Below are 25,139 nucleotides of genomic sequence, written 5' to 3'. Positions count from 1 at the left end.
TGTGTATGGTGCGTATTGGTTGTTATGCATTAAGATACTCTGCAAAGAAAAGTATCTAATGCTTTGTAACTTGAACAGAAGGTGGCTTCAGGTATGCCTACAGCTGGAGCTGGCAGCTGTAGGGCTGGCTCTGGATACCCACTCCCTGAAATGCTGTAACTTCGCCTATGCAATAAACAGCTTGCAAGAGAGCCGCCTGAAGTCCAGACATCCTTCGTGAAACTTTCTCCTATAGATACTGGTAAATAAGATATTCATAGATACCCAGATATGCTGTCAATTAAAAAAAAAAAAAAAAGCTCAACAAAGCAAAAAATAAGCCAAAGCAATTTCAAACCACAAAATTGAAAAGAGCAAGCATGTATGCCTCCTACATATACAGAATCACTGAGTTGTTAGGGTTGGAAGGGACCTCTGGAGATCATCTTGTCCAAACCCCTGCCAAGACAGGGTCACCTGGAGCAAGAGACACAGGAACATGTCCAGGTGAGTTCTGAATGTCTCCAGAGAGGGACACACCGTGACCTCCCTGGGCAGCCTGTGCCAGGGCTCTGCTGCCCTCAACATAAAGAAGGCTCCTCCTTATGTTGAGGTGAAACTTTTTGTGGTTTAGTTATGGCTTATATACAAAGCTAGGCAGCTGACTGGAATCCACGAGATGCATTCTGTACTATCAGTATCCTCAAAATTATCTGAAAGTGCAATAGTAAAACATATCACATTTCACACCAATTTGTGCTTTGCTCCTAAATGAGGGAGTCTTATGTGATAGCTTGATAACAACTTCATTTTCTTCTACTATGAATGACAATACAGTGCCAACTTCTGGATTAATCCTGGCCAGCAGCTACGGCCCACACAGCCTTCACTTCTGCCCAGTGGGATGGGAGAGAGAATTGTAATGGCAAAAGCAGTAAAAACTGTGGGCTGAGTTAAAGATGGTTTAATAAGTGAAGCAAAGCAGTATATGCAAGCAAAGCAAATAAGGAATACATTCACTACTTCCCATCAACAGGCAGATCTTTAGCCATTTCCAGGAAAGCAGGGAACAGTTGCTTGGGAAGACAAATTCTGTAACTCAAATGTCCATGCTTCTTCCTTCTCTCCCTGAGTTTTTAGCGCTGGACACAATGCCATATGGTATGGAATAACCCCTTTATCAGTTGGGATCGGTTGTCGTGGATGGGCTGCCTCACACCTTCTTGTGCATCCCCAGTGCTTAAACATCTTTACATCAAGAATTTTTCCAATTTATCTCTTGTTGCAGCTTATGACAATTGCCCCTTAACCATTCTCTCTGTACTCCTCAGAAAAGCCTCTTTCTCTACTCTCCCATTGGCTAGTTGAAAGCAGTAAGGTTTCCCCTTAGTCTATTTTTTTACAGAGAGGCATTAAAAATTTAAGACTTACCACAGTAAATTTCCTGATAAATTTATTGAGCCTTCTAAGGCAGCTGATGATATTCAAATTATTATTAATTTTTATTCTTTTAAAGTCTTCTCAAACCTTTTTACATTTTCTGCTTTGATAAGACAGTAGTGGAAGATAAACTATATTTGAAAGAAAGCAACAATTTTTAAGGAAATCCATTTGCTTAATATTATTAATCCATTAATACTTAATATTATTAATATTGAAAACCTAAGGCTTGGTCCAATGGATAAACTTGATTTAATCTTAAATCTCTTTCAAGTATAAAAACAAAAAGTTGCAGTTTCTGGGTAAAACGTAGATGAGAAGAATGAAAAGATACTTTTGGTTTTGGTATATGTAGAAAAGTTCTCCTGGTTTTTGTTAGTTTCTTTTCTTTGGGCTTTTTGGTTAAGTGTTAGTAATTATCCAGTGTGTTTATCATTACTTCAAGAACAACAGGCCTTGCAGCTGAAATTGCTCATCTGCAGAGATTAAATCTACTTCAGCTTTAGCTTGAATTTAACTGAAAGTTTACTCAATCTGCACAAATCTCTTAACAGAAGCTACAGACACAATGGGTCTTTAAAAAGCCTCTGAGAAACAGAAAGAAACTTGAAGACAGTCTCTTAATTTTTGAGAGGCAACAAGTACCATATGCAACATTTGCCCTCAATAGTCTGAAAGAAGAAGTAAAGAATAATAGCTTATTTCAATCTTGTACTAGTAGAGCCATTTAAAATTAATTTTAAAAGTATTATTCTTGATTCCAATGTAGAAAGGATATCCTCCTTCAGGTTTACCTGTGCTTCCACTTCTTTATGATGTTTCTGGAGCAGGGAAGAAGAGAGGCAGAAACAAAATTATTAACTACCTTGTAGTAGCAAAGAAGAAGCTTTACTTTAGAGAAGGCAGAACAGTTTACGTACCATTTCATATCAAGTTCAATTAAGACAAAGCTTAGTTCAAGTTTATTCAGTTACCTGTTGAGGTGAGAATACAGCATACCAAGTAATATATGATGATCTTGAAAGTTTTGGTAAGTGGTAATACTTGAATCAATTTATTAGATAACTTCTGAGGAAAAAAAATTTACATGCTACTACATTCGAAAAAATCGTCATCTATACGGTAATCTACTTTTCAAAATTCCTATGTCAACATAATTCCTCTTCATGTAACACAATTGTGCTGGACACAGTACTTGTTTGACAGGAACTGGCAGAAATAACTTCATATCTACAGGGGGTATTCTCCAAAAAAACCATAGGCCAGTGGGGATTTGCATGTCAGTAAACAGAAGTTTTTATATTTCATTGATAGGAATGGATAGGTTGGAATTTAACAGATACATTTAGGAATATTATGTGCATAACTCGGTAGAATGAAGAGTTGTGCCAAAATTTACTTCACCATTCATCCTCATTGCAAAGAAAGAAAGTGATTTTCTTAGGCTGAAAGGGAACTTCCTCCCATAAAGGAAGCAAATCAAATTAATCCATACAGTTTCATACCTCCCCAACTATCCAGCCAAATCTACTTCTTCACAGCCACAAACCACAATTAGTTTACTGCTAGGTTTTCTTCTCAAGTGTTGTACCTTCCTGTCTTCTAGTGACATGAACTCCATGCAATTCCGCATCTTGACACCAAGGCAAAGCCCTTTACCCAGAGCTCTTCCAAGCATGCCTTAGTTCAGAGCTGGGCCATCTGTAGTTTGGTGGTAAAGTGTATTCCCACTTCATTCCCATATTCCTACAAGTATGGCCTGTAAAGCTTACATATCCCATAAGGCGCTGTCCATCTTCGCAACAGACTGCCCAGGGAGGCGATGGAGCCATCTCCTGGAAGAGTTCAAGCAGTGACAGGATATGGCACTTAGTGGCATCTAGTTGACATGATGGTGTTCAAAGGTTGGACTCGATGATCGCGGAAGTCTTTTGCAATGATTCTGCGATTCTATGACTCTAATTAACGACTTTCAAACTCTACAAGCTACAACCAGGGAAGTTCGCACATTCGAGACACCAACTCGCTAAGAAGGGAAAGAACCGATAACAATTAAAGGAAGATCACAATTTTACAGGCGCTCGGAGAGCCACAGGGCTCACTCGGGGCTCTGACCGAACGCGGCTCCCGCCGCCGCCTCAGGCGCACCTCCCCACGCCCGCTCCCGCCGGCGGCGCGCGCCCCTCGGGAGCGCCGCCAGGCAGCGCCGGCGCCGCGCGCCCCGCGCGCTGATTGGCTGGCGGTGTCGGCGCTCTGCGGCGCTGTGGCCGCCCGGCTGTCGGGAGCGGGGGGGCCGAGCCGCCCCCGCCGCGGGGACCCCGCGCATCCCCGCCCGACCCGCCGCTGCCTCGGGCGCTCCGGGGCCGGGCAGCGGGAGGAGGAGCAGGGAAAACACTGGTGCTCATCCCCTTCCTCCTCCGCGTGTGGCGGCGGCAGGCGCAGCATCCTGGAGTGCAGGAGGCCGGGAACAAAGGCTCCGCGCCAGCCCCGGCGGCTCCACCTGCCCTGCCCAGCGGAGATGGCGTCCCTCGGCTTAGGGGGGCTCAACGTCTCCGCCCGGAGGAAGAGCGTCCCGTCCCGCAACGCCGCGGTGGAGAGGCGGAACTTGATCACGGTGTGCAGGTGAGCCCCGGGCCGGGGCCCTGCCCCGCCCGAGGGGACCGTCCCCCCTCGCTGCCGCCGCAGCCCGCGGGGCCCGGCCCGCACGGGTGGGTCGGGGGCAGGAGCGCGGGCGGCGGCCCCGCCGCAGCCCTGTCCGGCGGAGGGAGGCCGGAGGTGTCGGCCTCTGCGGGGTAGGGCAGCCTCCTGCATCCATCCTGACTCAGCTCCTGCGGGAGCATTCGTGGGAGGGTGTCCTGGCGGCGAGTGAGGGCAGGGGCTCACCAGGCAGTGCCGCTGCTTCGGGGTGTCGAATGGCCTTTTTTGAAGCGGGGGACTGAGAGGTTTGTTCTCGGGACCATGCTTGCGTTCTCGGGCGAAAGGCGGTGCGGGAGCAAGGCAGGGCAGGATGAGCCCTCGGTAGCGCTGGACTCGTGCGGGCACAGCTGGTGTAGCTGCCCTTCAGTTGACGCGGTCCGGCCGCGGGTCAGGTCCAGAGTTAATGTGATGAGGTTTGGAGTTAATGGGATGTATCCGGCGGGAAGGGGTTCGAGCCGCCGCGGAAGCCGCTGACCGTGTGCTCCTGCGAGCGTGCCGGTGCCGCAGGAGCAGCCCGAGGAGGCTGCGCTCCGGGATATTTTTATCTACGAAATCTAGATCAGGAGATCTGCAGTACTAGAACTACTGTATTCAAATTTCTTTTTTTTTTTAGCATCTTAGTGCTGAGCTTACGCAAGCTTAATAGCAGTTCCTATGACGTTCTGTTTAAGGGCTTCCACTGCTGTCACTGTGGAATTCATGCAGCGTTTCCAGGTGTGCAGCACTGTCCTGTAACGTCATGGCAAACTTTTAAATACGTGGATATGCTGGAAGCAATGGCTCCATTTGGTCGTTTGTTTCAATTGCTTAATTTTGAAGTTATTAAAGGAATTTGAATATTGTCTGTGAAAGGTCTTCAACAGATTCATGAGGGTTATGATATAATTTTATTTCTTGCAGATCTTGCTAAAGTGCCAGGACAACTATTAGATAATTTTGTGCTATCATCACTTAATGCTGCAGCAGTGTTTTCGAAAACCCATAAAACCTCATATTTTCCCTCTCTTCTTTTTTTCTTCTTTTATTGTATATTGTTAGCAGGTTTTACAAAGTGTATCATGCATCTCATGAAAAGAATAAAAGAATTTACTTCAATATTCCTTCAAGTCATAGTATCTGTGTTTGTGTAGCATCAGTACTGTTCTGTCTTTTCCCAGGCTTGTATGCTTATCTCTGCTCCTACCTGTGAAAAAGCTATGCAAAAAAAAAAAAAAAAAAAAAAAAAATTATCAAACTTGCTGAAGCAGGTCAAATAAAAGAAATAGAAGTTTTCAGTTTCACTGTTGTTACAGAGATGCAGATATTGCCAATCTACGTGCTCAGGAAAACACAGGTTTTATCAAGTAGTTATACAATTGTACAGGATATAAACAGTTCTTTTTAAAGGAATATATTGTATTCTACAGAACTTGTTATTTTTCTCTGCCTCCCACTTGAGAAGAACTCTTCTGTACTCTGTGCCATTATATTGTTTTTTGGTTTATTTGATGTCCTTGTCCTGAAGTTGAAATGATCATGTAACGTATTTAAAAATGCTTAAAAATCTGAGGGAATTCAGTTAAACACATATAGAACAAAGAGCTACTGCAGAAACTGCTTGAGATTGGTGTATTTTTATTATTTTCAGTAAAGCAACTTAATTTTGCTTTATCTTCATGAAACCTGAAGTTCTCAGTTTGTGAATACACATTAAAATTTGGAAAGGATGTTGAGGATAAAGGATTTGTATTATTATGATGTGTGTACATTTATTTATATTTCTATTTTGCCAGTCCAAGAGTAAATGTTTAAAATACTTCTGTGCTTTATTGTAGTTATTACACATTTTCTATTCTAGAAAAGCTTTACTTGTTAGGAATAGCCAAATTAGTATTGAAAAGCATGAAATAATAGCCCTTTCCAATCAAAGTCCTGTGAAAATGTGAAATATTTCTGGTAAAAAATAGCCCCAGTCAATTGATTAAATTGAATTTGGATGGTATGACCTGCTCCCCAGTGAAGGGAAAAGATCACAAGGAAGATACTCTCCTGAGTTACTATCTGTTAACAGTCTGATAATTTAATATATTATTTTTGTCAAAGTTTTGATTTAGCATATTTTTGCTTACTAGTTATACCAGACTTAAGGGTTTTCATCTTTTCTTACAGTGACAATACCTAACCCCTCCTGCAGATGTGGATAGTTTCTTATATTTACAGTTTTGGAAGGAACAGTTTTTTTCCACTGAAATGTTGAGTGACACTGTAGGCATGGAAAGTGGCATAGAGATTTTAGTTCCATAAACCAGTTGCATATGAAAATGCATGGTTGTGTTTTTGTAACTGCACAGCTGTGATTTCAATTGGAATAATTCTTAGGATTTTTTTGTTTGTTTGAGTATGTAATGCATGTTCTAAGCTTTGTCTCTCTCCCTACCTGTTTTCTCTTAAGTTTGATCCCTTCCATTTTCCAGTAAATGGCACTGAGATTTTGTACTGGTTGTAGATTGCTCAACTTGTTTTAATCTAGTTTTCAATAGGATTCATAGATCAAAGGTCTGTATAGATACAGAACAACTGAGACAGTCCTCGGAAGTGACATTTGTAACTTAAATGCAGACTGTTAACACAGAATTGAACAACTGTTAGGAAATACATTTTTAAAACAGTGATTTTGCTAATTCACATAAGACCTGTTGCAGTGACATTGACCCTTAGCTGAACTGTCTGGTTTCATGACCAAGCCATGTTTAGCATAAGACATGTTATATTATAATCTTAGGGATTATTCTTTAGTAATAGTTTGAATTCTTTAAAATAGCTTTTTAATGACACTTTCCAAATTGCACGCTAAATAAACTTGACAAAATCCTTTCATTCATTTGAAAATTTAAAAGGAGGTGCAGAATCTGACAAAGAAATGGGACAGATTCATACAGCAGTCTTAATTTCCTGCTTTTTTGCTTTTTGATTAGAGGCTTGTTTCTGTTTTGGAAATAAGCCTATAGATGTGGGATGTATCCACAAAAGGTTTGGCTTTGGTTTGGAGTTATTCAAGAAACTTGGGAGACCTTCTTGCGCATCTTGCAAAACAGTGGAAGAAGCTGTGCCAAAAAGATTGGTTTAAGTCTTTCTTAGTCAGGAGTGTCTCCATCTTACATAATTCAGAAGGCCTTTTTAAGGTTGGAGAATGCTACTGTTTCTACATCTTCTTTTTGGCTCAAGCGAGAGTAGATTCATGACCGAGAAAAATGTGTAATAATCCAAAAACATCAGAGTTCATGAAGGTCATTTAGAAGACATTTTTCTAAAAATCTTGAAGCAACAGATACTATAGCAACAGAAGCTACCTTACTCATCTGCTCTTACAGTCCACTCAGAAGTTAACCTCTGATGTGTAGGTGGATTGTTGCTCTGGAGTGCAGTGCTGCTGCGGCCGCCCAGTGGAGAAAAGATGGAATGAGGTGGTGCTCAGGCTCTTTTCCCAGGCAGCAAGTGACAGGACGAGAGGAAAAAGCGTCAAGTTGCACCAGGGAGGTTTAGATTGGATGTTCAGAGAAACCTCTTTGTGGAAAGGGTGGTCAGGCATTGGAACAGAATGCCCAGGGAAGTGGTGGAATCACCATCCCTGGAAGCATCCCAAAAAAGTGTGGATGCGGCACTTGGGGACAAGGTTTAGCAGTGGACTTGGCACCGTTGAGTTAATGGTTGGTTAACAGTTGGACTCCACAATCTTAAAGGTCTTTTCCAGCCTTTGAGATTCTGTGAAGACGGGACCAATAAAGGGAACCAAAGAAACAGCTCCAGCTCTAGCTACTTGGACTTTTTTTCTTCATAGCTCATGTGTACTTTAGACCTGACCTTTTGTTTCTTGACTTTCAGTCCCCACGTGGCTCCACATAACTGTGCAAGAGCATGGGCTTTCCAGTCTGGGGGGCCATACACTGGAAACAACTACAATGACTGAGGAGAATTGCTTAACTAATGCTTACAGTGTAACCTTTTTTCAAAGACATAACTTCTATATGCTCTAAATCCTTTTTCCAATATACATGGTAAACATGGTGAAGTGTGAATATCTAATATGCAAAATGTGCTTATGACTTTTAACCTGCACTTAAATATATGTTTGCCTCTTCGTAGTATTTGGAGAAAAAAGGATAACACACAAGTATTTGCCTAAGAGATAAGGCTATGGCCTATGAAAATAAGTACATTCTTGCACTCGGTGTAAGTTCTCCTAAAAGCAAATTTAACCAAACTTGACTATAAAGGTTTAGGTTTTTGGTGAAAGATGAACATTAACATTTCTATGGTGTATGTTATGGCAGTAATATGAGCACTTAAAAAGAACACCATTATTGATGATGAGCTCTTAGACTGTGTTTTATCATCAGATGCTAGGTATATTAAAAATTATTATTTCCTTAAAAACTACTTCTTTTTTTCTTCAGTTGAATTGCAGAATGCTTTACAATTAAAAAAATAAAATAAATTGCTTATCTCTGATTTTTAGAAGTGTATGTGAAATTGCTCTTAAGTGTTTCTTCTTGAATATGTCTCCATTTCTGAATAGGTATTCCATACAATATTAATTAGTGAACTTTCAAGTATGACATTGAATACAGGAAAAATAGGCATAGCTATATATTGTACTCTACTTTGTTTCACAGTTTATGGAGGATCATATCTCTGAGTTTTAACATGATATTCCTGTATACAGGGCAGTACATCACACTGCTAACTCACTGTCTATCTTGTGTATGTATCTGTGAGTGAGTGATGTGCTGCACCTTCTTTTTTTCAGACCTGCATGGTGTGGGAGGAATCATCATGTTGCAGTTAATATTAGCTTAGTCATGGCATTGCTATAGGCATTTATTTTTCAAAATGAAGAAATTTTTTAATCAAAAATTTCTCAGCTCTGATACAGCTTTGAGGAAGCAGTAAGTTCTGCCATTAGAGGAGTCAATAGCAGTTAACTGGTGGGCATGCATGTCTCTCACTTACTAAAAAATTGGTTAAAAATGTGGAGGAGTTCAAAACTGAGTCATAATTTGGCACTGCAGGAGAAGCTTCCTCCCCCACCCTAATTCCTGTCCTGCAAAAAAACACTTCAACAATAGAAGCCTGCAGGAAAGGTAAAACAGGGAGTCTTTATTCAGTTTACTGAGAAAGACATAATTGAGTGGAAGCTCTTGAGCTATGTGTCAGTTCAGTTTGAGCATATTAGTTTTGTTCATCAGAAGGCTGTGCTGACTCCACTAAGGAGGCAGTTACTTCTATAGTACAGAGCATTTGAAAATAGTACCAGTGTAAGGAGCTTCATTCCTGCCTGTGCCTATGATGCTGTGCTGCTTCTGCAGCTATGCCATAGAGCTGCTTGTGTTGAGATGCTGTGAAGGATATTTAAGAGTCACTTCTCCCCTCCTTTCCAGTGCTGAAAATCTAGAACAGTTCATAGTAAGCACCATAAAAAGTAGAATTGGCAAAACTGAGGAAGCCAGTGCTCACTCAGGTATAGGATCTGGGATGACGAGGCAGAGTGAGATCATCGTAAGTTGGTACTGTTGGCATTTGGGTGTTGTGAAAACTATCTCCTCAGACTGTAGTATGTAGTATTTGTTAATACAAATAAGATAGTTGCAAAAAAAGTAGTAAATGCTTCAAATTTAATACTTTTAAGTTTGAGAACATGTGAAATTTGTCTTGAAACTGAAAACTGAAGAACAAGAAAGGAAAATAAAAATGGATTATGATTAAAATTATGAAGGCAAAAGAAAAAGAATTTTTGTCACACTTGTTGAGGTTTAAATTATCCTCTGAATAAGAATAAGTTTGTATAAATGTTGGTGTAACTAAACACAGCATACTGGCTAGTTGACTAGTTTCGTCTTGTCTGCTTTTTACAGTGACTTGATTCAGCCTTTCCAATTTTAAATGTTAGATCATTTAAAACTGAAAGCTTTGCTAGCATAATAATAAAGTAATATAGTGCTGAATAAGGATTACCCCCATTCAGAGGGAAATCAGACTAAGTGAATGCAGAGTTAATAATGCATAAAAATTCATTGTTTTATAATATGTCTAGATTATTTTTGCATTAGGATGAAATTAGAGTGTTCTCATAATAGGATGAAGTTTATACTTGAGTCTTGGACATGGATTTTGGGAATAAAAGGAGCCCTGATATAATATCAAGCTAAAAATGGTTGTGTTTAGGATTACAAAGAGAAACTGATGTTGGATGTTTTGAGTGCTTGTTTTTCTACAACTTCATTAAAATAGTTTAGAGAAGAGAAAAATAATTAGCTCATTTCTATGTGGAAAGGGTGGGGATTTTTGTTTTCTTTCCATTTTTAAGACTTTATGCCTAAGATCAGCAATCATGATTGTACTTCCACACTATATCTGAACGTTTTGTGTGTTCCTGTTGCTTTTACTGAACTTGAAATCCTCAAGGTGGATTCTGGTTCCTTGCTCTGTTGGTTTATACAAACCACTGTCCTGCTGTAGAGGACCACTAATTATCCATATAATTTATGTTTGTCCCATACTTTTGCTTTAGGTTTTCAGTCAAGACTCTGATTGACCGTTCCTGTTTTGAAACTATCGATGATACTTCCCCTGAATTTAATAATTTTGCAGCCATTCTGGAACAGATTCTAAGTCATCGACTGAAAGGTATGTTAATTAACTTCCTTACTGGTGATGATTTTGCCATGAGAATTTGTTTATACAAAACCAATGTACATCTGTACAAACTCCTTGATGCTGAATGAAAACATTGGCCTTCTTCGTGTGTCTGTCCTGTTGCTGTTATCTTCCTGATTTTTTGCATTACTGTGGAAAAGGGAAAGCAACTACTTCTGTGAAACATGTTTCCAGTGATCTTGTTGGAAGCCTTCTGGGCTGGTAATTAAGCAAGTGGGTGTTGCCAAGGTGCTGAGCTCTGTCTGCTTTTCTGCTTTATGATAAGACTGTGTCCTAAGAGTCTGAAAGACAATTATGTTATCTGCTTCAATAGAAGCTACAGAGTGTATCTGGTGCTGCTCCCATTTCTTTCTCCCTTCCTTGCTTTTGTTGCCTTGTTTTCCAGATACTGTGTTTAGGTCCTTTCATTCTATTGCCCCACCCCGTAGTGAAGTTGTTTTTTGCTACTGGAATGTCCTGGATTAAATTGCTTTTGAGAAAGGTCAGTTGTTGATTTTCTTCTTGTATCAAGTCAGATGTTCTAATTCAAAATAAAGTCTGTTTGCATTTTCCAGTTGTTCTAGGGGAAGCTGCCTTGCTTAGAGAACAGAGTGTGCCTTAGCAGTAGCAGTCACTAGAGGAAGACTTTGGAAGCATGTTCTCATTTCTCAGTTCTGTGTACAGTTTCTGAAATGATTTGAGGATTATGAAGAACATACTAATCATCTAAATATAGATGTGTAATATGACAATCTACTCATTTTCATACTTTTTAGCATTCATAACCAAACTTCGTGAACAATATTGTGTGTAGGCTGACATTTGAGTAGCACAATTACTACCTGCTGTGGTTCTGTCAGAGGAGGAAAAAAACGTGCAGTAGGGTAGAAACATAGGGTTTGTCACATTGTGACATTTTCGGTGTGATTACAGGTACTTAGCAGCTTGACTCTGCAGGGAAATTTTTCTCTTTTCTTCTTCTCCTCTAGCTTCAGCAATATTTATGCAAAAATCATTGTAAATTTTATTTTTTCGTCAACATTCTTTTGCTTCACTGTCTTTTTATTTAGGACAGGCAGTACAGAGAAGAAGCCTTGACAGGTTGGCAAATGGAATTTGCAAGTAAAAAATCATTTCAAGTAAGAAATAGAGAAATTCAAATAGCTAAATTTTTGTTCCAGTCTTCCCTTTGTAATTGCTAGTATGGTTTTCTAAGTTTGCAGAGTTAAATAAAATTATGGAAAAAGGCAGGGAGTTGTGGATTGTGTTGTGAAGGGGGAATATTTTGGTAATAAGCTAGTTGATGGCATGTAATTTTAAAAAAAAATTAAATAATAGAAATTGAGATAAGAAATGTACCATGACACTTCAAATCTGAAGAAGGTATATATTCTACAACTCAGGGCTTGAAAGAAATTGATCTTATTGATGGAACTGACTAATGTATTATGAACGCATACTTTGTGTCAGTAGGAGCCCAAAGCAGACTGGTAATTGCAGTGGGTTGTATAAAGTGTTTTGAAACTGGCAGAACATACTTGATCTGCTTGTCTATGGTAAGATAAATAGCTTCATTGTGTGAAAGTTGTCAGGATAATTCCATGGCAGTGTAGTTAAATGGATGATCCAGATTTGAGAGTTTAAGTGTATAGAATTTTACTTTCTTAAGGCCATGGCAAACAACAGTTCTTAATCTTTAGCTTCCTTTGGAAGTACTGGGTGAGGAAGGAAGAATAAAAAAAAAAAAAGTACTTACTTTGTGTTACAAAGTATGAAGTTTACTTTTATTAGAAAACTTTTACTGATAACTCTTTTCTGACATAAAATTTAATGTATTTTGAAAGAGCAAAGCATAGTCTTGATGGAATATAGTGACTGTTTCTGCTTATTGATTTCATGCTTAGTTAGGATTCAGACAAAAAAACCAAAACCAAAATGGCAGGAAGAAGAATAGGTATTTTAAAGGGAAAAGAGTTCAACTACAGGGATTAGAGTTGTATGCTTTTTCTAAAACCATTGCAATTAAGAATTCTGTAATAGTAGTTCTCTAAGCCTCATTTTCCTAGATGTTGTGGAAAAAATGGTCATTGTAGCAACAGAAGCACCATGTAAAATGGATTTTTGATAGGTACTTGATCTGATGCTCCCAATAGCAAAAGGGTAATGAAATAGCATCCTTAATTTAACCACCATGAGTGGTTTTGTTGATTCAATTTTTTACATTCACTCTCATTGAAGAATTAAGTTTGGAAAATTTCTTAGAATGTCATCCAGTCCAACCTCTTGCTCAAAGTAGGTCTGTTACAGATTATTCATGACATTGTCCAGTTGTAATGGAAATCTCCATGATATTTCTTAAACTCAGTGCAGTTTGCTACAGATTTTTATTCTCCCCCTGCTGCCCAACTTTGACTTTGTTCTTAGCTTTCCTGGCTGTGGTCTTCATGGGGTCATGTAGTGAGCCAGGCCAAGAAGTCAAACAGGCAGAAAACCGTTGACTTTCCCCATGAATGCACTTTTTTAGCCCAGTTGCTCATATTCCTAAGAATATTTTAGATGTGGCTATTTGCTTAGTAGTAAAACAAGTTTGGCAGAAACAAACCAGCTCACACAACAGAGGTCTTCGAATGCTGCTTGAATATAGGTATCTGTTCATGTGATACAGAAGAGTTGGCATATATGGCACCAAAGTAGTTCTGAAAAAGGTAATACGCTATGGCACTAACTTACAGCTACATGTACGCTGATGCCAATAAGTAGCAGTTAGGAATAGGTCACTGTTGATAATAAAAGCAATCTGTATTGCCCTAAGGAAGAGAGAGTTTGAGCAAGCTGTATTAGCTGTTTTTAAGGGATTGCAAGCCACTGACTGCCTTATGCTCTAGAAAGTGGAGAGCTATTTCCCTGTACTGTGTAACGCTACATGTGCAGTATACCTGATACTTCCTACAGGTGCTGGATGTATTGAGCATGTGGAGTAGGCCAAAAAGTGTAATGAGGAGGATATAAAGCATGTGTTCTTCTTGTCATTAAAGTAAACTGTACAGCATCCCTGCTGGCAAGATATGATACTACTAGACAGAGCAGTTGAAAATCTTGAGAAGGGAGGAGAGAAGAAGTAACAGAAGAAAGGATGAGTGACTAATTACTCTTATTCCTTCTTAGAAATAAGCTTTTGCATGGTTTTACAGTACGGCACAGATTAAGTGTTACTCTGGGGGGATACAGAGACAATGTACTTGAAGGTCCAAATAAGACCCATAGTCCTAAAAGGGATTTTACGAATTTATGTACAAATGTGTATGTGTTTGATAATCTTTAAAGCAAGGTGAATCATTTCAGGTGCCATTTTTTTCTCATATAGTTGTTTGGAATTTTTTCCCTTCTTGACCATTCTGTACTGTGGAGATGAAGCAGTATCTTGCAGTCATCTGTGTGGTTTCTTGTTTTTGTTTCTGGCCACAGATTTTTCAGGTATATTTCCTGTAAGTGTCCTTTTTATCAGATCAGCTGAGTATATACGGTTAGTGCAGAAATGGTAGGACATCGAAAGTGTTCAGCAACAGTACTTGGGATTTGATCTCACGTATATCCAAGCTGATTTAAAACCTGAAGTAATTTCAAAGTGATGTGTATTTTATCTTTACTATATCACTAAGTTGCATTATATTCTGCCTTTTCCTGTCACTTTAAATTAGTGTTAAATGAGTTAGTACTGAAAAACATGAATAACTATTGTAGATTTCTATGGCTATCATCTCAAACGTATCTCTGAAAACTAGACTCCTGGATGCATTTGCTGACTTACTATGTTTTCAGTGTAATATCCTTTATGCAGTGAAAATGTTTTATGTCCAAACAGCTAGCCAGTATGCATGTTTAGAAATAGTGTCAATGTGTAAATGTATTTAGTGCATCTTGCTTGTGACTTGTGTAGTTTTTGTATATCATGGTTACTGTGAGCATACCTGTCATCTGTACACTTACTTGCACTTATCACCATGAGGACACAAAACAGTATGCTGTACTGTGCTATTTTGACACTTCCACAATTTTGTGTGCCTATTTTACTGTATGTTTAGGAGGCGTTATAAACATGTCAAAAGCTTCTGCTAGGGTTGTCCATGGAAGCTGCTTTTCTCTATCCAATCTATGTTACTCCTACATTTTAGGAGCTCTTTGAGTAAGTGAAATGCAGCTTGTAATGCTCTTTTTTCTGAGAGAAACAAGTCTGCTGGATTAAATAATTAAGGTAATGGTAGTATAATGGAAGTGAAAAAGGTAGGTTAAGGATATAAGAACTAAAGGCACTACTATCATAAAAAAGATAAAATAAACATAAAGCTGTGGTAGCCCTTTATTTGGTGCAATAATGCTATTAGCAGAATAACTTCTATTACTAGATTTAGTATCTTTACACACATAGTGATCCATATCGGGTTTTTGCTAAGAAGAAACAGGAGAGCTCTTGTGTAATTTGTGGTTTAGTTCATTTTTCTTGTATGGAGAAAAATTGTAAATGAATTCATAATTGTCTTGGAGGACTGAGTTTATGAACTACTGTAAATATTTAATGACTCATTCTGTAGGCTTGAAATAAGAGTAGGTATCTCCAGAATTCCTCAAAGGACTATACTGTCAGTTTATTACCAGCAAGTAGTACTAAAACTTACTTTTTGTCAGATAGAAAAATTTGCTGCAAACTAAATAATGTAGGGAAATCTGGAGAAAACCTGCCTGTACCTTAGAGCATCCTAGTCATTACTTCTTGCAACTGTGGAACTTTGTAAATTAAATTGGACTGTGATTGAGTAGGGATCAAACTGTTTAATCTTATTTGTGAAGAATTTCTTGGGCATGAAAAGGATCTGCAATAACTGTGGATGTTTGTATCTAGTTGTCAGAACAGAAATGGGTTGATAGAAGTAGGTGTGCAGCAGTATGCAAAAATGTGGTGAAAGTAAAAAAAAAAAAAATCACAGCATTGTTTCTATTTGCTTTGCGGCTCTGTAGACAAGGATGGAATTAATTTGAACAATGTTTACTATTTCACATGCAGCTTCCGTGCTTACCTAACAGTTTTGTTTGGCTGACAAAACTAACATCATTTCTGTTGGAATAGCTGTCAGCTTCTGCATCTTCAGATGACATATGAACTTCATGGCAAAGACCACATGCTCTTTGTCCTTTGCACCTCCTGAGAAACTTCCTCTTTCCTTAAGAAGTACTTTGACACAATGTAAGTTCTGTACTAAAATTAGCTTTCAAATTTATTAAGACCTTTAAAATGTAGATATGTATTTGAAATTGTAAAACAGCCCAGGTTGGAAGGGTCCTTGAAAGATCATCTGGCCCAATCATTTGTGGGAAGGGGAGTCTAGATGACAATATCTGGCACCCTGTCCAATCACATCTTGAAACCCTCCAGCAATGGAAACTCTACCACATCACTGGTGATGTCATTCCAGTGAATTTTGGTTCTTATTGTAAAAAATTTCTTTCTTGGGATGAAACCTTTCCCAGTGGAACTTGTACGTGTTGCCTTTTGTCTTCTGTGTGGCTCCTTGTAAAGGAGCCTTCACCCTCACTGGAATACTGTGATGAGCTCCCCCATTGAGTCTTCTCTTCCCTAGAGAGAAAAAAAACCTGAGTCTTTACTCATGGGACAGGTTCAACAGCTCTTTGAACATCTTTTTGACCTTCCTTTGGACCTTCTCCAATCCAACCCTGTCCTTGAATTGTAGAGACCAGAACTGGACACAGTACTGCAGCGCAGCCTGACAAGTGCTGAGTAGTGGGAGCTATTTCATTCCTCATTCTTGAGGGTTCTCATGGGTGTGTGCATTGAGTGCTTTGAGGACCAAACAGAATTTCACATGCTGAAAGCTTTTAAAATTTTAGTGAATATACAGTTTAATATCCTATTTAGTGTTTCTTAAAATACATCTCACTATTCTCAGTCTTTTACAGTATTTTTCTGTGTATAGATAGGTTTAGAAAGTTTTTCTTGAGAAATTATGAGAGTGTGGGCAAGGTTTAAAGTTGTATAGACAGACTAGTGAAATATAGGAGACCTTGGTTCACAAAAGATGCTGAGCTGGCTGTGAGTTTCAAGTGAAGAAAATTCCTACTGAAGTCTGAAATCAGTTGTACCTTCTCACAGAGCTGAAACGAGATGGGAGCCCACTGTAATGTCAGAGTATGTTGAAGTACGGCCAGCTGGCTTTGTTGATCAGTGTAAGCCAAGTAAGTGCTGTGTGCTGTGTTGTAAAGGTATTTCCTGTCTTAAATGACCATGTCTTTTTCAGGTGTTCATTTGTAAAAGGAATTTCCTTGCATTAGCAGCTTCAGAAAACTGGTGTGAAACTTATTTTTTGCTGAATATATTCTGCCCTTAAGATAGTTTGAGAAAAGCCGCAAAAGTTAATATATCATATGCTTGCCTTTATTAGTTGGAACTGGAATTGATGATTCAAAGTCATCTTCACACTCTAGCTGCATTTAATTTTGTAGGTACAGTTCCTAGGGCAGAATTTTTTTTGATTTGGTGAAGAATATGAAAAATATCTCTAGCTTTTTGTGTTGATAAAATGCTGTTGAATTTTTGTTGCTGTCCACTAAACTTGGCTTTTCAACAAAGATAGTAAGTTTGTAAAAGCACTTACCTTGTGGAAATTCTTTTATTTTAGTCCTTAGGGCTGAGCAGGTCTAAAAATATGGTAACTGTGGCACCTTGGAATTTTATTTTTTCTTTAGCATATTGGGTATTATATATTAATTCTTCCTGCTTGGGGTTGTTTTTTTTGTGTTGTTTTTGTTTTGGGGTTTTTTTTTGTTTTTGTTTTTTTAAGTCTTCTATCATGCTTTGAATTTAATAAATATATCTGTGGTGAAGTAAGCAGATGGACCACAATGTCAAGTTACATGCACCCTCTAGGGGAAGAAGAACCTGCCACTTGAATTTCTTCAGATCCCAGGGGACAGATCTTTGACACTACTTTGGCTGTGCTTGAAGCTAAGTCTGGTCATGTCAGATAAAAATGCATTTTTTGGATTTTATTTTCAGTATGTATGATTTGTAGTATCACTGTAGTATATTCTTTCTTGAAATCTAAGCTTTCTACAGAAAAAGAGTTAGAAGTCTTTCTGATACGTTAGTAAAGCTTCGTAAGTGCAACTCAAGACTTGAAGTGAGATAAAATTAGCTTAAAAATAAGATCTCATTTTATATGGAGACAAGGTTTTGCCAGCAATGCTGGCAGTCACCAGGGGGCAATGTTAACCATTCTTGTTCCATACCTGTTTGCAGGTATGTCCAAAGTGAGAAGAGTGTGCTGTTCACTCTGAAAAATGGGGTTGAACTGTTGTTCCTCTGATAAAATTTATTTTCTGTGAAGATGTTGCAAGTGCTATGTAGGTTTGCCTTTCATTTTCTAAGTGCAATACATTCCAAACTGGAAAAAATGTGAAGGATTTTGGTTGTAGTTCCAGAAGGGGTAATGATCTGCTCAATTAATTTCGCTCAGCTTCTGAAGGAATACTCTGTATACTCAAAAGAAATTGGGACTGCGAAACTTTTTTGTTTATGCATCAGCTTCTCTTCAAATGAAAGCACATTCTGAAAAATTCCAGTCTGCTCCTAAAATAAAGATAACACTACCACAGCAAAGTGGTATTTTATATTTTTACTTATATAATTTTTTTAAAGAACAAAACTCTCTCGACTGTATTAGTGAAATGTATCTACTACCTATAGAAATAGTGTAAATACTTCTTGCCTCATATATTTAAGTCACAAGTTTATGCTCTGTTGTGATTGAAGAGTTCTGTGAAGGACTCTTGAGTATTATTTTATCATAATAACAAGAAAGAACCCAAGAAAACACACATAAATATACAAAGCCCCGAACTTCTCTTTGTGCATCACTTTCAAACCAGGGTGACCTGCATAATGCAAGTTTTTTTACATCTGTCAGTTTTCAGTAGGAATTCATGGACTTGTTTGTATAAAATCCTTTCAGTAAAGGCAGCATATCGGGGAGTATTTAATTACGTTTATTTCCGATAAGCAGAGAAGGAGGTTCATAAGTCTTTGTGTATCTTGTATTTTGATTTAAGGTCAGATCACCTGGTTCGGCTATGAAAGTCCTCGTAGTTTCTGGGACTACATTCGCGTAGCTTGCCGAAAAGTCTCTCACAATTGCATCTGCAGTATTGAGAACATGGAGAATGTCGGTTCTTCTAGAGCTAAGGTAGGGAAGAGAAAGGCTAAAGTGACTTTTTTATTACATTGCTGTGACATTTCTGTACCTGAAAAAAACCCATAGTACTTAGCTTACTCTACATATTTTTTCATTGTTTGAAATATTTTTTTTGTATGTTCCTAGGAAATACTTGCTTTTAAAACACTCCACTTTTAAATCGGAATGTGTTTCCTTTAAAATTTGTTACTCAGTAGAAAAAAATCTCTATTCAGGGATTGTGTTATATTATAAAATGATTGTCCTCACATTTTTTACCTTACATAATTTTTTGAAAACACAGTATGTTAAGGGAAATTAAGTTCTTGTGGACATGTGTAAGAAATACTAAAATTGTAGAAATGGGGTGATTTTTTTCCTTCCCTTTCTAATAATTTTACTTCATATAGAATTTATGCACTAATAGAATAGTTGTGATCAGCTCTTAAGATTTATTTTAAAGGTCTTTCTGAATTCTGAGATTTTAATAGATATGAATATTTAAATTCAGTAGATAATAAGATGCAAGGTTGTTTTCTGAAATATTCTTCTAAATAAATTAAAACTTTCTTTTACTCTGTCGAATACTTCATGCCAAATAGTAGACAGAGAACCTAATTTGTGCAGTGAGTGTGGAGAATGGCGTTCACTTTTTTAGGGGAGTATTTTGTATGTCTGGATCTGAAAAGATGGAGAGCATGTTGACACAAATACCCATCAGTTTAACTGATGGTCCAAATAAGTGTCCTCCTCAGCCTGGAAGCTGTCAGCAAGGGTTTGCCTGTGCTAGTTGGCTCTGCTTTCACTGGAGGTGTGTAGGCTTTAGTCCAAAGCTAAGCAGCATCATCAGTTTGATGGTTTCAGTCATGTTCTAAATAAATGCAACATAAGGGCAGCTATCCAGGTAAATGTCCTTTTAATTTTAGTGCACTCTATGTTAACTTTTTTGCTGTGCTACTGATATTTATGAAAGCAATTTTATTTAGTATTTCATAGAATCTTGGAATGGTTTGGGTTGGAAGGGATCTTGAAGACCATCTAGTTCCAACTCCCTTGCCATGTGCAGAGACATCTTCCTACTCTCTTCTAGCTTGAAGCTACTCCCCCTTGTCCTGTCACTACATGCTCTTGTAAAAAGTCTCTCTCCATCTTTCTTGTTGGCTCCCTAGAGGTGCTGGAAGGCCACAGTTAGGTCACCCTGAAGTAGGATTATAGTCTACTACTGGTTCTGGTAGAATGTCTGTAGTGATATGCCAATAAGCACTAAATATATTAAGCATAAAGACATTTTACTACTTATATAACTGTTTGTAAGTTTATATGGGTTACAAGACTTGGTGTTCTCAAACAGACAATCATAACTGTGGCAGCCATGTCTCCCCCTTGTAAACTACAATCCTGTGCACTAGACCTGCAAACACAGCACAGCATGCTTTCCTAAGGGTTTTTAAAGTTATTGCTGTTTTCTATGGAACTGTTCGAGTGAAGTTTTGCTTTTGGACTCTGCAAGATTTAGGCCTCTTGGATTTGATTTTGTGTCTGTATTTTATGTGCACCTTCTATAATGATGTTGTTAGTAAGGGGAAAAAACATTGCACAACTCATTTTTTATATAAATCCCACAAATATTTGAATGAACACAGAGAATCACTTTGAGGGAAGTTACTATTGCTTTACAGTGGAACCAACTGGATACTTCCAATCCCACTGACTTTAAAGTGAAAAGCTCTCTGCCCCTGATCTTCTGCCTCTCACATACATGAGCATTTCAAAAGGCTGGAGCATACTGATGCCTTTTCCTGGTCTTAAAATCAAGAATCAAACATGGTTAGAAGGGAAAAAGGGGTTTTACCTCAGTATTTATTTTAGGGATCCTTAGGTGCACTACATCCAGATGGAATGCACCCCAGTGCACACTACAATGCACACCCACAAAAGATCTGGTATATCATTATAGGTCTTACTAATTAGCATTATCTATCAAAAATTCCCCAGTGGGAGGCTCGAGTGAGCCCTCCCTCCCCAAGGAACCTTCCCCTGAATGGTTCTGTCTTAGTTTACAAAATGTGTTCTGGAGAGGACCTTGGTGTCTGGGGCTTTCTGATCTCTTAACTACGAGGCTTCTAAGATATTTAGTCTCCTAGCTTGACAAATAAATATAAGAATGTAGGCCAAAAAGCACTAAGACTACAAAAAGTTATAAAAAGGTATATAAAAGGGGTATAAAAGAAAAGGCAAAAAATCATCATGGCATCATATAAGTAAAAATCCGTCTACCCCCTCCTTAAAATTTTGGAGAACTTTACTTCACAGTAGACTTCGTGTCCTTGTAAGGATGGATTTTCTATTTTCGTTATTGCTATAATGAAGTACATCCTAGCAACCATTTCTGTTTAGTGGTAGTTTTGTTAATCTGTCATTTACTCAGGTAAACCAATGGTATTAGTTTTCAGATTATAAAACTGTTTCTTTCTATAATGCTTAAATATTTGATACCTGTTTTGTCTTGCAGGGTCGAGCATGGATCAGAGTAGCACTTATGGAAAAACATTTGTCTGAATACATTTCCACAGCTCTGAGAGACTTCAAAACAACCAGGTCTATAAGAATTTTATTTTTGCAATATTTTAGTAAATTTTAAGTGAGGGGCTTATGTTTGGAAGTGAATACTTGATTTGTATAGTAAAGGATGGCATTAATAAAACAAAGACCTGTAACCTAGTAAAGGATATCTAGAGTTGGTATCAATTGGTTTTTGCATGGGTAAGACTGCAAAATTGAAGATCTTTTTGTGATTTTAAAAATGTAGAAACTAGCCTGGAATTCTTGAAAAGTCAGAAGTGAAGAAAACCTCTCTAAAGCAGGAATTAAATATGAAATTGTGGTGTAGTAAGGATAGACTCCTTTCAAAATTAGATATGCTTGATAGAAAGCATAAGGACTCAGTAAAAAAAAAAAATTTATAGTAACTTTTTCTGAAGAAAAAAGAAAGAGACTTCCAGGAACCTCATGAGAAATCTAGAATAGCAGAATTAAGGATCAGGCATAGCTAGTATTCTTGATAGAATAAGAAAAATGGGTATCAGATTTTTGTTGTAACTTCTAATGATAAAAACAGGGACAAGAATATGCTTTTTGATAGAAAAGACTGGCAGTTTTGGGCTGGTTTTAGATAATGTGATTATTAGATGATATTTTATCTTGTAACAAGTACATCTTAAAAAGACTTTTGATGAAGTTGTGTGAATACAAGTGAATCTGTAACGTGGTACTTCAGCGCTCTGAAAGTTTAGATATACTGAATGGGCTTTTAAAACAGTAAGAATTTTCTCTGTAAGGACTTCTGTTTATTTAGAGTATTGTTTTAATACTGTTTGTCCAGAGATTTCCATATATTTTGCCAGTATTAAGCTGACTTTGAAACACAACTAGGTAAACATCCCATTTCATTGCAGTTTCAAAACCTGTTCTCTTATTTCACCCAGTTTTGCTTGCATTCATAGTAGACAAGAAGCACATAATCCAAAGAAAATCTGCAAAAGATTTACTCACGCTGCCTCAAACTGAAAAGTCACATGGGTTTTTGAGGGGGACATGAAGAAAAGTAGGGTCACAAACTATGTAGTTAAGTAGTACATTCTTTGTCCCTGTTCTGGTAGTGTAGTTTTTTTAGTGGATAACAATGGTCTTATTTGATTAGCAGTTTCAAATTCATTTATTTGAACATGTTAATGTTTAATATATTTGAATGTTCTTTCAGTGGTATAGCTTTTGGAAACAACCTCTCTTGCATTCCAAACATAGTAAGTGCAAAGTTTCTTTTGAAGTAATATTTTAAATACATCTAATGGAAATAAAAATTACACTTTCAGGTTTTGGTTGTGTTGATTTCAAAGCCACTAGCAACAATGGACATATTTTCTTTTCCCATGTAGGATTTCAGATACCTAATAACTGACCTAATTTTTTGGGTGATGCTTTGCATCATTTATTTAGCATTTTAAATTATATATTTTGCTGTATCCATATTTAATAATTATTTGTATAAAATAGAAATTTCTTGTGTTACAGATGTGTATGTAGAATATGAGATTATCTGTGATGCTGATAGCTCTTTTTAAACCTTACTGTTGTGTTTAGTTAGTAAAATTAGTACTTTAATGAGGTAGCACATTCTTAGCGCTGGATGTGCATATTACACTTGGAGAAGGGGTTGGATTAAGCATGGACACAATTATTTTTCTAAAGAATTGGTCAGACACTTAAGTTAGAGCAGACTTTTGTGTTGTGAGATGTCAAGTGTATAGCACTGAATGAAGATTTGTGGGTTTTCTGAGGGGACTGTTGTTTTGGCTGGATTACTGCAGCTGTCTAAAGTAACACTGGCACTGCCAGGCTAACTTCTGCATCTCACCATTGAAGGTGTGCCGTGTCCTTTCTGTGTGATTTCTTCCTATGCACTATTTTACAAGAACAGAGTGCAGATTGGTACCTGGCAGTGATTTTACAAATGCCAGTGAAATGGATGGTAATCTGCATGTACTGGGGGCACTGCTGTTTGTTCGCAAACAAGAGTCACTGTGCTGAATCAGACAGAGGGGTTCCATCTAGCTCAGCATTCTGACTCAGCCAGTGGCTGGTTTAGCCTCCGAGTGCCCTTCCTGAAGTCAGAGAGTAGAGAGCTGAGTTTGTACTTTCTAGCCTCAGTATCAGGACTGTAATCTCTTAGATTCTATCTCTAATTCTCTTAGATTAGTCTCCTGAGAGGAGGTCTTACAGATTTCTTCTTTCTACTGAGAACATCCAAGATCTTGGACAACTCATCTCCTTATAGCAAATGGCTGTCTGTTACAAAACTGCAAAAGTGGGACTTCTCACAGCATGTGTTAGAACACAGTTCAATTTCTGAAGCTGTGCCACAAAACATGTCTTTTCTGTATGTTCACCATGCACCAACTGGAGCTCTCTCTGAATAATCCAGAAGCTTTCATGCAGTTCTTAAAGCAGATGGAGCTTTTGGTAGGGCAGTATTGCTGTATTTGTCTGAAATATAGGTTGTATCCAGTAATCCGGTGCCTTCTTGCACTCATCCGTTGCTAGAATGCAAAGGTGAGCTGTACATCTCAGTTCTTAGTAAGTGACATTTCAACCTTGCCTTTGGTACTGAACACCTCTTGGTTTCCCTCTTGTCACATGTAATTCTCAGGTAAATTCTGGTGACCTTTCAGCATGCATCTTCCCAGCATGCAATATTTTAAGAAAAGGTAAACTACCTGAAAAATAGCTGGTTTGTGAAAATATTTTTTTTAATGATCAACTACTAAGAATGAAAATTGAATGTTGAACTTTAAAAGTATAATTGTGAGAGAGAACTTCTTTTCATGTGACGGAATCGTTATTTCCTTATGTACGTGACACAAATTCTTCCTTTTAGAGGTAAAGTATAACATACCTCCATAATTTTCTTTGCATTTTATCCATCCTGTTCTCCTATTTCATAGGACTAATGAAAATTCTTTTTGCTTGTGTCTAAACTCTTCTGTGCTTTAAGATTGTGGTGTTTTGTGCTATTCAGTCTATTAGTTTGCTATATTTGAAATGAAATATGAATGCCTCTGGGGTTCATGAATTGTTTTTGTTTAAACTGGATTTCTTCAGTTTTCTGTTAAATATGAAAAACATTATTATTTGAGAGAAAGTGGTATTAGCTGAACTAATTTTCTTTTTTTATTGAAGGAGGTTTTATGAAGATGGAGCAATTGTTCTTGGTGAAGAAGCAAATATGCTTGCTGGTATGCTGTTGGGACTCAATGCAATTGATTTCAGGTACTGTATTTGCATGATTCATAACAAAATACTTAGGAAAATTACAGATTATAAATCAATGTATTATGGAAAATATTCTTAAATTCCCATGGTAGTTTGAAAGACAAAACTTAAGTTGAGGCGAAGAAAGAAGGAGAGAGATCTTGAATGGCTTTTCTAGGTAAGAACAAAGTTATGCTTTTATATAACTGCATGATTATGTGGTAGTTTTTTCAGGTATCAAAATCCTAAAAGCAATCAGAAGTATAATTGCAGAAGATATTTCAAACCTACTAAATGAAGCTT

At 37.9% G+C, this 25,139-nt stretch overlaps 1 protein-coding gene across 2 annotated transcripts in view; it reads left to right on the top strand.

Annotated features, from left to right (window-relative positions):
* The first annotated feature begins 3,712 nt into the window (after nt 1-3,712).
* RUNDC3B (RUN domain containing 3B) overlaps nt 3,713-25,139 on the top strand; it is a 50,455-nt gene continuing 29,028 nt past the window's right edge. The window contains exons 1-6 of one of the 2 annotated variants that reach the window (XM_019285629.3): nt 10,760-10,779; nt 15,911-16,027; nt 16,952-17,034; nt 18,907-19,040; nt 21,541-21,626; nt 24,765-24,854. In XM_019285629.3, the coding sequence (XP_019141174.1) occupies nt 16,980-17,034; nt 18,907-19,040; nt 21,541-21,626; nt 24,765-24,854 (365 nt within the window). In that variant the 5' untranslated portion in view covers nt 10,760-10,779; nt 15,911-16,027; nt 16,952-16,979. Of the gene's footprint in view, nt 4,042-10,663; nt 10,780-15,910; nt 16,028-16,951; nt 17,035-18,906; nt 19,041-21,540; nt 21,627-24,764; nt 24,855-25,139 lie in introns of those variants that run through there. The other variant, XM_039570475.1, reaches the window with a different exon arrangement.

Source organism: Corvus cornix, chromosome 2 (assembly GCF_000738735.6).
Source record: "Corvus cornix cornix isolate S_Up_H32 chromosome 2, ASM73873v5, whole genome shotgun sequence".
In the NCBI taxonomy this organism is placed as follows: Eukaryota; Metazoa; Chordata; class Aves; order Passeriformes; family Corvidae; genus Corvus; species Corvus cornix.
Note: the sequence above shows the minus strand (reverse complement) of the source record. Positions and strands in the feature narration are given on the sequence as shown.